At 43.4% G+C, this 15,507-nt stretch overlaps 1 protein-coding gene across 1 annotated transcript in view; it reads right to left on the bottom strand.

The window, feature by feature from the left end:
* The window catches only part of LOC126416274 (tubulointerstitial nephritis antigen-like), a 544,598-nt gene that overhangs the window by 28,088 nt on the left and 501,003 nt on the right, over window positions 1-15,507 (bottom strand). The window contains exon 7 of the mRNA XM_050083911.1: window positions 13,716-14,011. Within this exon, the coding sequence (XP_049939868.1) occupies window positions 13,716-14,011 (296 nt within the window). The remainder of the gene's footprint in view (window positions 1-13,715; window positions 14,012-15,507) is intronic.

Raw genomic sequence — 15,507 nt, 5'->3', positions numbered from 1 at the left:
TAAATGGTCAAGTAGAAGCAAGCTTCTGACGCAGAGATTATGCTATTCTCATGTCAGAAGGATGTAAAGACTCTTCTAGGCATCATAGGCTGGATGTGAAGCCGTTTTGATTTTTCAAAATTCAGCAAATTTCTTAGTTCGAGAAAATCCACTGTGAAGTGTGAAGTTGCCGGATAATTCGATTATTACTGTTATTATTAATATCATTTTATTCATACAGCTGCTGTAACACAAGTGCTCGAACATCATTTAATGCCTTTTGGTCACTATAGATGTAGTTTCCCAAGAACAGGTTCTTTCCCTGTCTACGGAATCCTTTTCATGTTAATATCAAACACCAGCAATTACTCGTAGATTACTTTAAAACTAAAGTAATTGACGAAGACGTTACTTGGTAACAAAAACGCACTGCCTTTCTTCATTTACTTTTGCCTAGAAATGGCTATCGAGTACTGACAAACCAAAAGGCAAGAGATCTTACTGCCTTCCGATACACGTTGCTGTTAGTTCTTCCACATGATTTGGTCGACATGACCTGTTTCAAGTTGTGTATGACAGACAGTGTTTTAGAAAATCTATTGTTTCCCTTTGAAATAAACAGAAGTATTTTCATTCTAAGCTGTCCAAGTACAAAATTTTCGCAATATTAGCTCAAATTTAATATTCGCTTCTATAATGTAGGAAAGTATTTCACAGTCGCAAAACTCGCATCCGAAACGTTGACCTTACACTTAGTCGCTGACCATAAATTCTAGCTCAGAGTGATACCAGTTTAAATAACCTAATGTAGCGAAGACTGTTTGCCAGTTCTCTTTCTCACCGGAAAATACGCAATTCACTCATTTGGCTCCATAAGTACACTGTAACAGTAATTTCTGTGTGAAATTTGTCAGTAAGCTTTTGCCTTCCAACCGGCAAAATACGGCAGAGTACGGCCGGTAAACAATTCACAAACCACGATTTGGTGCCAATAAGACGATTTCTTTAAACATTGTCGAAGCTGAGGGAATTTAGTTTCTGCTTAAAACGTCTTAAGCAGCAACGTTCACAGATATCTCAAATAGGAAAAAGCTGAATATCCAGGTACGAAGGTTGTAAAACAAACTTCCCACAGTTTGTGTCAGGTTGATCTTTTCGTCTGATAACACTGCTTAAGTATTTTGTCTAAGAGGTATCACAAGTAGTATCCCTGTAGCTGTGGGAATCATTGGTTGAAAACGAGTTTAACACCAATGGGTAAAGTGCTGCTAAATTTTCACAATTATTAGCAACCTAAGTCTGAGTTCATCCACAAACTGAGGCGTATTTATAATATTGGAGCTAGACTGTGTATCTTTGTCTTTCTTGAGTGGTCATTGGAAGGCGTTTACACACACGTATACAATACGATGAATACTTCGAACGCTATGGTTAACGTTGCTCTCATAAACTACTTTTTTTTTAAATTCTTCTGGGTCTCCAGCGTGCAATATGTGTTGTAGATAACAGTCTCAGACCAAAAAATTGACCGCCGAGTCGTTCACGTAAGGTGGACAATACAGTCGTGCTCCTCTCAGAATTCTATGTCTGGCAATATGCTCGATCTAGCAACATGTAGACTGCGGCACTTCCCAGAGGAAGTCTTGACTCCAGTCTTAGTACATTACTCTTGACTACGACCGTAGTCTTGAGGTAACACGCGAGACCAGCTAATATGATATTGTAGATTCGCTTGAATTACACTCATAGCTTCAGCACCGAGAGGAAAGGAGCGATAAAAATTTTGTCGATATGTGCTTTCGGTCACCAGACGTCATATTAGTTGGTCTCGCGTTTTACCTGAAGACTACGGTCGTGTTCCAGCAGCGGTATGAATAAAATGATAGTAATAATAACAGTAATAATCGAATTATCCGGCAACTTCACACTTCACAGTGAATTTACTCGAACTAAGAAATTTGCTGAATTTGTGAAAAATCAAAATGGCTTCACATCCAGCCTATGATGCCTAGAAGAGTCTTTACATCCTGCTGACATGAGAATAGCATAATCTCTGCATCGGAAGCTTGCTTCTACTTGACCATTTAATAGACTCGCATTTTTTCCACCGTGACTAATTTTGTAAGCTAAGCACATCACCCGTTACAGCACACTCCTGGGGCTGGGTAATGTGGCCACAATGGTCTGGTGGAACGAGCTATCACAGGTGCAATGCGTGGGTTCAGGCATTTACTTTTAAGAGGCACAAACAGATTTATTTTACCTGTGGTAACCTCAAGAGAAAGACGTTATAATCCAGAATCCGCATTAAACATCATGTTCCTTCATTACCAACTGGGCAGAGCCGGTTTACGTTGGGAAATGACACAGCGGAAGTCATGGTAAACAGAAATAGAGTCGCCAGTAAGCTTACTTACATTAGAAAATTTTATTTTATTTGATGGACCGATAGCCATTTAAAGGGACAGGGCTCTTATTTTATTTGTACTTGATTGAACTAGAGACGTTTAAAAATTTGGTGCTGGACTGTGATTCGAACTCGTATCTCCTCTTTCGAGGATCTGAATCTCTCGGAACAGTATAGTTCAGTCATTTCGTTCCTTTTCCCAAGACTGCAATCTTCTCTAGGTCTCCTCCAAAGGTAAGTATGTGGGTCTGAAACCTGATCCAGTACAAAAATATTCATAATTTCATTTCTAGCTTTATCAAGTGCACACCCACCTGCTAGTGAAAATTAACGCTCAATTTCAATGTCTGTTCATGTGTTTCCAACAATCGCAACAGGTGTCGTTATTTCTGGTCAAACACGCACACATCTTACTGTTCATGAGTAAGCAACTAATACTTAAGCTATATTTGTGGATGCACGGTAGGTGTGCAGTTCGATTGCCGGTTAGGCACAAAAGTTTGTATCCTTATTTTAGATTCAGACACCTAGCGGCTCGTAAGAAAAACCGATACGTAACATTTGATTTTTCTTAGTTAGCAATCGGATTACGTGTTGGGTTCGTATCTCCGTCACAGAACTTCACATCATGCACTTCATCTTTAAATGCATGCACACTTTGTTACTTCAGAATGGAGGTATATCAGACATCTTTCGTGGTTAGATAACAGGGACGAAAGGGTCGTGATAGGAGTCACGGTTTATTACAAAAATTGTCGTCTTTTATTTTCAAGTTTAGATTTGGTTACTGGTATGGGCCAAAATTTCGGTAATTCATGACTCTTCATGGCTAATCATCAATATGATGTGATTAGATTAGATTAGATTAGATTAGATTAACTCTTGTTCCATAGATCATGAATACGACATTTCGTAATGATGTGGAACGTGTCATTTTAATGAAAAATTTCTTTAAATACCATGATTCAATTTCTTTACAACAATTTTTTACACTCTCTCTCATTGCTTTTTATTTCCCCCCCCCCCCCCCTCACTCTCTCTCTCTCTCTCTCTCTCTCTCTCTCTCTCACACACACACACACACACACACACACACACACACACACACACATTCTTTTTTATTTTTATTTGTATGTTGTGCTCGACTATCGGCGAGGCACGAAAACGCCTGTGAATGACTTTCTTAGTTTTGAGTACACTTACGAAAGAAATATAAAAACAACAATGAGAGTTACTGATTTATGATGCTCAGTTTGCAGTCAGTTCTGAGTATTATTAGTAACTACGCTCCAGTCCCTAAACCTAGTTACAGAAAGCGAATCAGACGCATTACGTATTCCAGGCCGTAGCAGCCGCGACTTGGAGACACCAGCTATGGTCACTTTCCAGACCGCTGTAGGATCACACCGGTTCGTCTTCTTCCTGCTGGTACTGTAACTGAGATTTGGCAACAAGGCAACGTATGTTTGGCAACTCTGTGATCGACGAGTTACTTCCTGGTGTGCACGGAATTAAGCCTCAAAGTTCACTTGATTTTACCTGTCATTTCCATTGAATAATCTGAGTTATTATCGCTTGAAGGGTAACAAAAGATTGAAAATTTACGGTTTTCAGCCCAGGAAAGTCGTTACAGGCGGAAACCGCAACTAATCTCGACCTTCAAATAACGGTTTACGAATTCGAGTTCCTATTGCCCTCGTAATAGGAAGCTCAGACCCATACCTCCTCGCCAGCTCTGTGGTAACGTGCGGACCTGTGAAAAAGCGTCTGTTACGGTTCGCAGTTCCAGTTTCACTGACTGTAACGTTTTTATCCCTTCTGTGAAAGAGCTACAAGCAGTCAGATCAAACATCAATAAGGAAATCGCAAGAAAATGCTTTCGGCTCATAGTGCAATGTTGAAAAACTTACAATGCTGCTCAACAGGTAAGGCCTCTTTCCGCTGCTGCCAAGCGAATTTTGGGTTTCTAGGAATACGTAACTATATTTCTGAATTGCCACATTTGCATACCTCTTGAGTATGACACAGCATACCAATTAAACACAGACCCAATCAAAATCTAAGTGAGTAGTATTTAACTAATTCATGTCGATAGAGGCATGCTTGTGTACAGATACTTTCGTCGTAAGGTTATCATGGTTAGTTTTATTTCATTTCTTATAATACAGTGCACAATTTTCGTAAGGTTTCCTTTAGTGTTGTTAAAACAATAGTAAACATGAGAGAGAAATTAATCATCAACGATATATGCGAATTCTCTGATGTTACCTATGACAGTCTGACAAAGCACATGCAGTTTATTGATTACATGCATGTAGAAAACTTGTTCTGAGTTAAAGCTGTCAAACAAAGTTTGAAGAAGAATAAAATATCACTACCACACGACGGCTAATGTAGAAAATACTTTTCTGACATATTATGGCACGATGCGCTCTCCCTGCACATCTTCGAGATGCATCTGCTGCCTGCTGTCTATTAAACCTGAATAGAACAAAATGTCACAGTAGTTAGCCCTTTTTCCACATGCGACTACTTTGGGTTGAGAAGTGAAGGGAATTATGTTCAAAGTTCCATTAGACTGATACCTTCAGCAGAGAGCAGAATTGCGTTTTAAAAAATGTAGCACTGAATGTATTCGAACTCGCGACATCTTATCTATGCTACAAGCTGACACGTAGCTACATAAGCTCCAGAGCTCGGCAACTATTCCTCCAGAACTTTTGGATTCTACAGCACTGTGAGATTATGCATATGGCCAGGTCTTGACTTCTGAGAGACAAACAGTTACAGCTTTACTTTTGGACTGAACGACGTTTTCTAGTAACAGATAGCGCAATAGAATAGCTCAAGTGGAAAGGAACACTTCCTATTTAAACTTCTGCATCCTACACTGTTGGCAGTTGTGTGTAAGTGGCAGTTACGTGATTTTATTTCTGTGATTACAAAATAGTCGAATGTATGCACTGGGTAGCCGAGGCAGCTAGTTCATGGTGATTCGGTCAACCAAGTAAATGAATTTACTGAACATGCTGCAAATTACTACAGGGAGCCTGTGTGTCAGAATTCTCATCCAGTGTGGCGCAACTGCGTTACGATAGAAAAATGACTCGCAGAGAAGAGGATTTCGTGGTCTGTTGGACGGATGGTAGGTTGTTATACCTATGGTCTGGGTTCGATTCCCACTTCCGTCAATGATTTTAGATAGGGAGAGACAGATTCCATTCTCTCCTGGCTACACCAAGTGAAGGAGATATAATGGCTGCGTGGTCTGAAAATTCACATTAAAGATGATATTCCTTCTTTACCACGTAGACGGTAGGTTGAACCACAATAAAGTCTGGAGTGGCGACATGTAGAAACTCTATCACCAGTAACCTTTCTTATACTAGTTATTTATTTCAAGTGACGACACAAACGCTATGTATGGTCACAGGACACTTATTCCATCTATTATTTGAGCTTCTGTATGTCGATAAAATTGGTTCTAAACTGGGAATGCAACTCAGACCGCCCTTAACGCGGAATTTGTTCCCTTCGTGGCAATACAGCTCGGCTACAATTTGTTGTTTGTTCAAAACTGCAGATTCCTCAACACCTTCACATATTACGCGTGAATGGGATCGAATCCTGGCCCGGCACTAAAGATTTAATTATGTATTATCAAGCTCTATCAGGAGAACACCTATCTGCTGGTGGATAATAATTTTGATTTTTAATGTATTTTCATTCGTTGTCAACACTAACGATATCTGACGCTTTTAACTCCCAGTGAGACACAGAACTATTTGCGAGATGACTGTAAGTTCAAGATGCTATTCTGAGCAGCTGGTGGAGAAAAATTCGGTAGCTGACGTCTCTTGTGTGTAGTCAACAACGATATGTGTGGGGCTCTATTCCCAGTGAGCGCTGAACTCTTCGTCATATTATTTCAGTTCGTCGTGTCATTTAATGTTCATACATATTCTCAACTAGCTGCTCGTGAATAACTTTAATTTTTAATGTCATTTTGTGTTAAATAGTTCAAATGGCTCTGAGCACTATGGGACTTAACTTCTAAGGTCATCAGTCCCCTAGAACTTAGAACTACTTAAACCTAACTAACCTAAGGACATCACTCACATCCATGCCCGAGGCAGGATTCGAACCTGCGACCGTAGCGGTCACGCGGTTCCAGACTGAAGCGCCTAGAACCGCACGGCCACACCGGCCGGCCCCCACCATCTGGTATCAATGCATTACCCTATCATCCATTATATATAATCATTTTCATAGTACACTTGATATTATAGATGAGTAGGACACAAGACAGGACATAGATAATGTCCGTTTGACGTCAACAGTGTGTAACATTTTACTTTTTTTGAATAGGACAATGTTCCTCTCCAATAATTTTTAGATTAGTTACAATAAGCTTACGCTGCAAGAGAATTCGCTTGTATTTTTCAGTATGTGGTCTGTTTCGGTTTGAAGGCCTTCCATAACATCGGCAACGTAGTGCAACTCCACCGAGGGCTGTCTGGAGTAGGGTGGAGATAGCAATGTGAAAGTTGCGAGCTGTCGAAGACGATCTTCATATTCCTAATGCGATTAGGACATCGTATACTCTTGACGACGTTTAGCACCTGTGCAGTCAAGTCACCCAATTTCAGAATTCATTTTGAGTAATCCTGCTAAATTCGCAAAATATTGTCTTTTTATATTGATGAGTAATATGGATAGTCGTCAAGTTCATGTGCCGTCTACAACGCAAATTTAATGTTACTATCCTAGGAACTAACCTGCAATACGTTTTGTATTTCATAATCGGAACTATCTGCATTAACCGTCATCAGAGCAATGTCAGCGAACAGAATGCAGCAGTGCCTTGCTACCTACTTGAGGACCTGCTTGAGTCGTGTTCTAAGGAAAGGGTAGTTGCTGGTTCACATTATATTACACTAGCGAGAAGTACCGACTTTTCCTTTTCTCTGCAAACATCCAGAACTAAATTCAGTAACTAAATGCTAAGAATATATTTGCATTGTGCCAACTCAAAGATCAATAGATATGGATATAGATATAGATACAGATTTTTATATTTAAAGCCATTCTCGTTCTGCGTTGGAATAAACATCATTCATTATTTGCTTGTTCTTGTTACGATTGTTATTGTCATTCTCTCACTCGCAAGAGTTTTCGCATTCCTATTTGGTATCGATGCACATGAAGAGTGGCTATGAAAGAAGGGAATACTGAATGTTACGTCATGCAGGATACACTCATTTACTTCGGCTCCTCGTGATCTACGCTACAGGAGAAGTGAGATACATAAAGTTGACAGTGTGAGGACAGACCTGGTAGCACAACTGTGCAACTACACAGTGTTACCAGATAAAATGGTGCTGCGGAATCGAAAGTGTAGTACGGACTTTGCCACAGTAGCAGACAGCTGGTAATTTAGGACCATGACCGTGGATTACACTTTGGTCAGTGCTGGTTAGAGTGCTGCAACTGTAAATGGAAGGCTTTGTTTGATAGTCTTATGCTGATGCTGTCTGAATAAATTATGCCATTGGATACAAAGCGGTTTAGTTTTGAGACCTAACCCACGAGGGGGGAAGGCACAGTGGTCTGCTTCAGGAATTCCAAGCAATAAAACACAAAAAACAACCCAGGAAGGGAGACATGCATTTGGAATCTGTTCATCGTTACGGGGTCAAACAGGAGGGTAACATTACTGAAACAATGATCGGGCTACTTAGTATATAATAGAGCATACAGATTTCAAAGAGGAAACGTATGAAGACGCAGACTTCCTCGTTATCAATATGTGCGGCATATCTTTCGTGTTAACGAAAGTAAAATCCCGCTTTACCTCTTCTTACGTGTCAAATGAAATGATATAATGTCGGCGTCAACAGCCTTCTTCCACGCCGGAAGCTGAAACTTGTATGATTCTGGATTAATGATAATTGAATGTCTCAGATGTATACATAGCCCACAAGGCGACGTCAGAAACCATCAGGGGAGAACGCCGCATAAAAACCAAACGTGCGCGCGCGTCTCCACTCTGAAGAACCGTATCGGAGAATCACGGCAAGCATTTCGCTGAAGAGCTGGCTCGTCAGAGAGCCTAGAAATGGCAGCGTCGTAGCAAGTATTTGTCAACACTCTGATAGTGCATTTACTTCCGGGTGTAGGTAGGCGTTACCTCGCTAAATTCACTTGACATTCGTTTTCCACATCGAAGACTCGTACGATATAATCCACTGCAAGATGACACAATTTGAAAGTATATTTTATTTCTGGACTCCAAGAATGGCGTTCTTCACATAAGTAACACCTGTTTGTGTGTGCATTCGGGAGGACGACGGTGCAATCCCGCGACCGGCCATCCTGATTTAGGTTTTCAATGATTTCCCTAAATCGCTTCAGGCAAATGCCGGGATGGTTCCTTAGGAAGGGCACGGCCGATTTCCTTCCCCATCCTTCCCTAATCCGAGCTTGTGCTCCGTCTCTAATGACATCGTTGTCGACGGGACGTTAAAACAGTAATCTCCACCTCCTCTGTTCGTGTGTTTAAGGTTGGGTTTTGAGGCTCAGGCAACATCGCAGTGACTATATTCCGCCTCTGGCAGCCGGTGTGTCGTTAGCTCAGAGGTTCCCTTGTGCGTTGCAGTGCTTGTACTATAAGACATAGCAGTTCGAATCACGGTAGAAGCCGCTGACTATAACCTTTTATTTTACATTTTAATTAATGGAGTTGCAAACTGCTAGTAAAAATTTCTTATGCGAAATCTGAAGAATGCCTTTAAACATCAATCTTCGTCCGATTTCGACTTAGTAAATTAAGTTAATATCATGGATTTCTGCTTTGCAAATTCCAAGGTGCTTCACTGTAAAATAGACCCTGAAAAGATTCAAACCGACTGTCAACGATATAAATTTGAGCTTTGTTCGTCGTATAGGTCTAACATGTCAGAAGGTTGTTTATGAAGTGCACATGTTCATTAATATAGTTCCCTTCTTCTAAATTTTTGCAATAGCATTTAACTGTAGACGTTTTCTAACACCGGCGTTAGCAATTCCTTTCCATTCTCTGAAACCTTCAAAACGACAAATTTTTCTGGTTTAAATCTGATGACCTTAACTATCACTTCCGATCAACAATAAATACTTCATGAACTCCAAATGTGCAGTGTTCCTGCACTGCTACAGAGCATGCATTGCAAGGTATTCACACAGTTTATCGCATAGACTTACCATAAGGAATGAAACATGAACTGTAATACACTTTACACCACAGACGCTCACTCTGGCTTGACGAAAACATCCAAACATTGACCAAAAGTTGCACAAATAATTGAGTTTGAAAGGAAAAGAAACGAGGTATGAAGCATTTATAAATTCATCGAATGTAGTGAGGTGGTTTCATTTCGTCCCAGTCTATAAAATTAATTTCGGGCCATACTCAGCTCTTGCCGATTGATGTAATATAATACCCGCCTACTAATCAGGGCGTCTGTCTCCGTTGCTTTTGAGCGTGAATGGAAATTGTAGAAATTTTCTGTGGAGCAACATTTAATAATAAAGCGTTTTAAATCATCAAAAGCGATGAGCGGTAGCAGGCGCTTTCGATAAAGAACGGGGGAGTGCAGCGCCGCTGCTGTCGCCACGGCCGCTGCCAGTAGCCAGCAAATGGATCCCGGAGCTTTGCCGCATACGGCGTCCAGAGGAGGACAGTCTGCAGGAAATCTGCCGCAAAATCGTTACTGGATAAAATTTTGATATCGGTGTGTCACAAAGCGAAATATATTGAATCTGCGCTACCATTACATTCACGTCTTCACCATTCAGACAGAAGAGGCTATAAAAATATTTTATGCCAGCTGCTCTCGATCCACTGACATTATGAACAGAAACAATGCACGCTACCGCTAGACCACAGGCGTAATCAGCCTAGAGTTTCTCTATCGTGGGACAAGTTTTCCTCCAGGAAGTGCCGCAGTCTACAGTGTTGCCAGATTGTGCAGATAACCGGACTTAGAGAATTAGCGAGTTGGCCAGTTTTTTTGTCCCATGTCGCGATCGGCGCGGACTTAGCCTCTGAAGCGGCCGGCCGCCGGTCAAGTTTTATGTCAAAGAGTGTACATTCAGTGATATATATGAATATTTCGTCTTCTTCTTCTTTCGCTTTACGCCACAGCCCCACAGCGACCACAGGGTCGGCGTGGTTACAACGGATTTGGCAATGGTTTAGGGATGGCCGGATGCCCCTTCCTGCCGCCACCCCGTACCCTCCCCCCCCCCCCCCCCCCCCAAGTACGGAATCAGTGTACCCCAACTGTCTGTGTCTAGTGTAAACCGTGAAATAGTGCGGACGTGTTTCAAATGTCTGTGACGCGTGTAACTGAGGCGGAATATGGGAACCAGCCCATTATTCACCTAGCGGGATGTGGGAAAAAAGCCTAAAAACCACATCCAGGCTGGCCGGCACACTCGTCGTTAATCCGCCGGGCGATTTCGATCTGGGGCCGGCGCGCCTACCCGAGTCCAGGAAGCTCGGCTACCCTGGCGGCCTAGTAAAGAAGTAATAACTTAAAAGATCTGGACTGATGCGGCAGCTTTACTGCACGGATAGCGAAAATGTAAGCGATAAACTTTTTCCCTTTCATCGCTTTGCGGGGGGTCGTCAGCGAGAAAAAAAGGTTTCTTAATGGTTTGGAATCGTACAGTACGTAAAGTTTGTTGCAAGTCGCTAAGTTCTCTCATTCTCAAATACTGGATAAATTGGTTCTTGAGGATATTTTTGATCTGTCGTTGCAACTACAAAAATGTGCGATTTTTTTCACCAGACGCGTTTCGCTTTCTTGAGGTAAAGTATCTGTGTTATACACAGAAAAACAACGATGAGCTAGGAGACGGCATTTCCCGATGTAAGCGAGAAATCAGCCGAAAAATCACCGTAAGTACAAATCAACCTATTCTTAACGAACTGTTTTTCGATCTAAAAAGCAAATCAAAATGCAAATAACTTAATTACAGACCACTGATAATGCTTTACCTCAATAAAGCGAAACGAGTCTGGTGTAAAAATCACGCATTTTTGTAGTTGCAACGACGGATCAAAACTACCCTCATGAATTATAAAGCAACTACGGACACTATGGCCGCACAAGTGAAGAATTTAATTGGATAAATTAAGTCTGGATATTCATAAGTCGTGGGCTACAATTATTCTTCACCCCAATGCCTTTGATAGATAGTTGGTTCTTACACCTAAAGTGGCTCTTTCCAGACAGTGGTATGTGTGCCAAGTTTGGTGGAAAGGAGTCGAGTAGGTCAGCAGGACATGTGGATCATACGTGCATACATGTGTGCTTCAGTTTTTGTATTATGTATGACGTCCTCGTCAAAAATGCGGGCCGCGCGGTTTGAGGCGCCATGTCACGGATTGCGCGCCCCTCCCGCCGGAGGTCCGAGTCCTCCCTTGGGCATGGGCGTGTGTGTTGTTCTTAGCATACGTTAGTTTAAGTTAGTTTGAGTAGTGTGTAAGTCTAGGGACCGATGATGACTCTGAGCATCACACACATCCATGCCCGAGGCAGGATTCGAACATGCGACCGTAGCGGTCGCGCGGTTCCAGACTGTAGCGCCTACCGACCGATGAAAAAATGGCTCTAAGCACTATGGGACTTCGAGCGAGGTGGCGCAGTGGTTAGCACACTGGACTCGCATTCGGGAGGACGACGGTTCAATCCCGTCTCCGGCCATCCTGATTTAGGTTTTCCGTGATTTCCCTAAATCGTTTCAGGCAAATGCCGGGATGGTTCCTTTGAAAGGGCACGGCCGATTTCGTTCCCAATCCTTCCCTAACCCGAGCTTGCGCTCCGTCTCTAATGACCTCGTTGTCGACGGGACGTTAAACACTAACCACCACCACCACCACTTAATATCTGAGGTCATCAGTTCCGCCGGCCGAAGTGGGCGAGCGGTTCTAGGCGCTTTAGACTGGAACCGCGCGATCGCTACGGTCGCAGGTTCGAATCCTGCCTCGGGCATGGATGTGTGTGATGTCCCTAGGTTAGTTAGGTTTTAGTAGTTCTAAGTTCTAGGGGACTGATGACTTCAGAAGTTAAGTCCCATAGTGCTCAGAGCCATTTTTTTTAATTTTGTTAAGTCCCATAGTCACAAAGCTTCACGAAATTTTCACTGTTTTGATTTCTGGCCCATCTGACCTCGTAGTAAATTATAGCAGAAGGAACATTCCTTATTCGACCTTACACCTTATGGCCTGTTTCACATGTACGCGGTACCATTCGGTTCGCTTCGTTTTCGGCCGACAAGTGTGAAACGGTTCTTCGGTCTCTATTCGGCAACCAGAAACAGTACAGCAGCGAATATTCCCTCGACACGAACAGATTTCATCAGGATTCCATAAGATGTGATCTCGTTTGTAGGGAACAGAAACAACCATGCCGTTCACGCATGGACAGTTTAGTTTCTGTTTTAATCAGACAGCAAGTCGAGCTCTTAAAAATTATCTCTTATTCTAATTTTTTTGAAAACTGTTGTCGCAGTTTTTCTGGTAAATTAGCGGTTTACCAGATATTGATACGGATGGCTGATTTCTGCAGAGCAATCTAAACCAATGCTGTGGAACAACACCTGTGAAAAATATAAGGAAAATTTAAGACGTAGAAAGCATGGAAAGACGTTTGTGTTGAAATTTTCAACGTCTTTGACGAATTTGACGTCACAAAAAAAGGACTTGGGTAAGTATAGAAAAATTCATTTTTGTCGAATATGAGACTATACATTTTGTGTCCCTTTGGAAATCGGATCTGGAAGCTGGAGAGATCTGGAGAGATTGAATAAGAGTCTCTGACCATTTTTTCCACCAACCTGTCGTCTTCTGAAGTTGTGTCCCCAGCGCAGAAGACAGCTCGTCGGTCGTGGGATCTTTTTCAGCGGAGGTTGCTACGCTGTCAGTTTGAACCTGTGATTTTGATTATTGTGGGATGCCACTTGCCCGGTTCAAAATGGTTCAAATGGCTCTGAGCACTATGGGACTTAACTACTGAGGTCATCAGTCCCCTAGAACTTAGAACTGCTTATGCCTAACTAACCTGAGGACATCACACGCATCCATGCCCGAGGCAGGATTCGAACGTGCGACCGTAGCAGCAGCGCGGTTCCGGACTGAAGCGCCTAGAACCGCTCGGCCACAGCGGCCGGCTAGGGACCAATGACCTCAGCAGTTTAGCCCCTTAGGATTTCACACACTTTTTTTTCGACCTGGGGATCCCAGATACTGTGTAGACGGAGATGTGTGCGTGTCGGTACTGACCCGAACTTGCGCATGAAGAGCCAGGCGCGGTCGAGGTTGCCCCCCTGGCAGCCGCGCTGGCCGCGGCTGTTGCATTCGAGCAGGTGGCCGGCGGACAGCGTGACGGGCTCGGTGCCCTTGGACATGATGTGGAAGCGGTCCGAAGCGACGTCCGCCGTCGAGATGGCCCAGGACGCGCCGCACCAGCCCTGGTCTCGCACTCTGCTCAGCATGCCCGGCCACTTGGAGCGCGCGTCGAAGCTGCGAGGCAGCCGCGACGGGTCCAGCACGCGCTTCACCGGCCGCATGCGCATCACCTGCAACACGACCAGCCGCTCGCCACACTGGTTCCACTGTCTGCGAAGAGCTCGCAGCGTAACATAGTAAAACACACAGCTCTCGTCCAGGGTGATTAAGCGACTAAATACACAGAAGAGCCAAAGAAAGTGGTACACCTGTATCTTCTGATGAATGTGTTGTATATCACAGTTCACACTGCAGGAATGTAGTTATCTCGTCTAAGGAAAATCCCCACTATATGCAGCAATTGGAAAGGAAGCCAATGTTACGATTTGGGCTGGAAAGTCATCACAAAAGCTGTGCAGGCCATATTTTTTTAGACAGGTATGTGAATGGAAATTTTTATTTGGATGTGTCACAAATGTGATTAATAGCTCAAAGAGAAGGGATAATGGATCATGTGTTACAAGAGAGCAGATTCCTGCACACTTTGCTATTTAGGTGTGGCCACTGGATTGGGTGTGGTTCAGAAACATCTCCAGCCCAATTGAAATGACCACCACGAATGCTGTATCTTACTACTCCAGACAACTCACTGGAGAATAACCAAGTCCTTGGTGCAGCACTAATAAGGAATTGTTCCGGGCTCCTGTGTAGGGCTCCTGCGAGTACTCAGAAGTGCTGCAACACGTTGACCGGACTCGACTAATGTCTGAAATAGTACTGGAGGGAACTGACACCAGCCGGCACGGTAGCTCAGCATGTTCGGTCAGAGAGCTGGTTCGCCTCTGTAATAAAAAAAAAAAACTGAGTGAAAGGATCAACAACGAACTTGAACGGATGTTACGTGACGTTCGCAACGACCACACACAACGATCAACAATGAAAAAAATGAAAAAAAAACACCATGGATCCTGCAAGACTGTCCATAAATCCGTAAGAGTTCGAAGGGGTGGAGATCATTGCCGAAGTCCAGCGGAATGCACAGTGGACATGAATGGATGCAGGTGATCAGACAGGATGCTTAAATATGTGTCACCTGTCAGAGCCGTATCTAGATGTATCAGCGGTCCCATATTACAGTAACTGCACACGCCCGACACCATTACAGACCCTCTACCAGCTACCGAGCGAGGTGGCGCAGTGGTTAGATACTGGACTCGCATTCGGAAGGACGACGGTTCAATCCCGCGTGCGGCCATCCTGATTTAGGTTTTCCGTGATTTCCCTAAATCACTCCAGGCAAATGCCGGGATGGTTCCTCTGAAAGGGCACGGCCGACTTCCTTCCCCATCCTTCCCTGTTCCGATGAGACCGATGACCTTGCTGTCTGGTCTCCTTCCCCAAACCAACCAACCAACCAACCTCTACCAGCTCGAACAGTCCCCTGCAGACATACAGATTTCATGGATTCATGTGGTTGGCTCCATACCCATACACGTTCATCTACTCGATACAATTTGAGACGTGACTCGTCCAACCAGGCAACATGTTTCCAGTCATCAACAGTCCGATGTCGGTGTTGACGGCCCCAGGCGGGCGTGTCATGCAGTCATGCAGTCATGAAGGGTAC

Source organism: Schistocerca serialis, chromosome 8 (assembly GCF_023864345.2).
Source record: "Schistocerca serialis cubense isolate TAMUIC-IGC-003099 chromosome 8, iqSchSeri2.2, whole genome shotgun sequence".
NCBI classification, from domain to species: domain Eukaryota; kingdom Metazoa; phylum Arthropoda; class Insecta; order Orthoptera; family Acrididae; genus Schistocerca; species Schistocerca serialis.
Note: the sequence above shows the minus strand (reverse complement) of the source record. Positions and strands in the feature narration are given on the sequence as shown.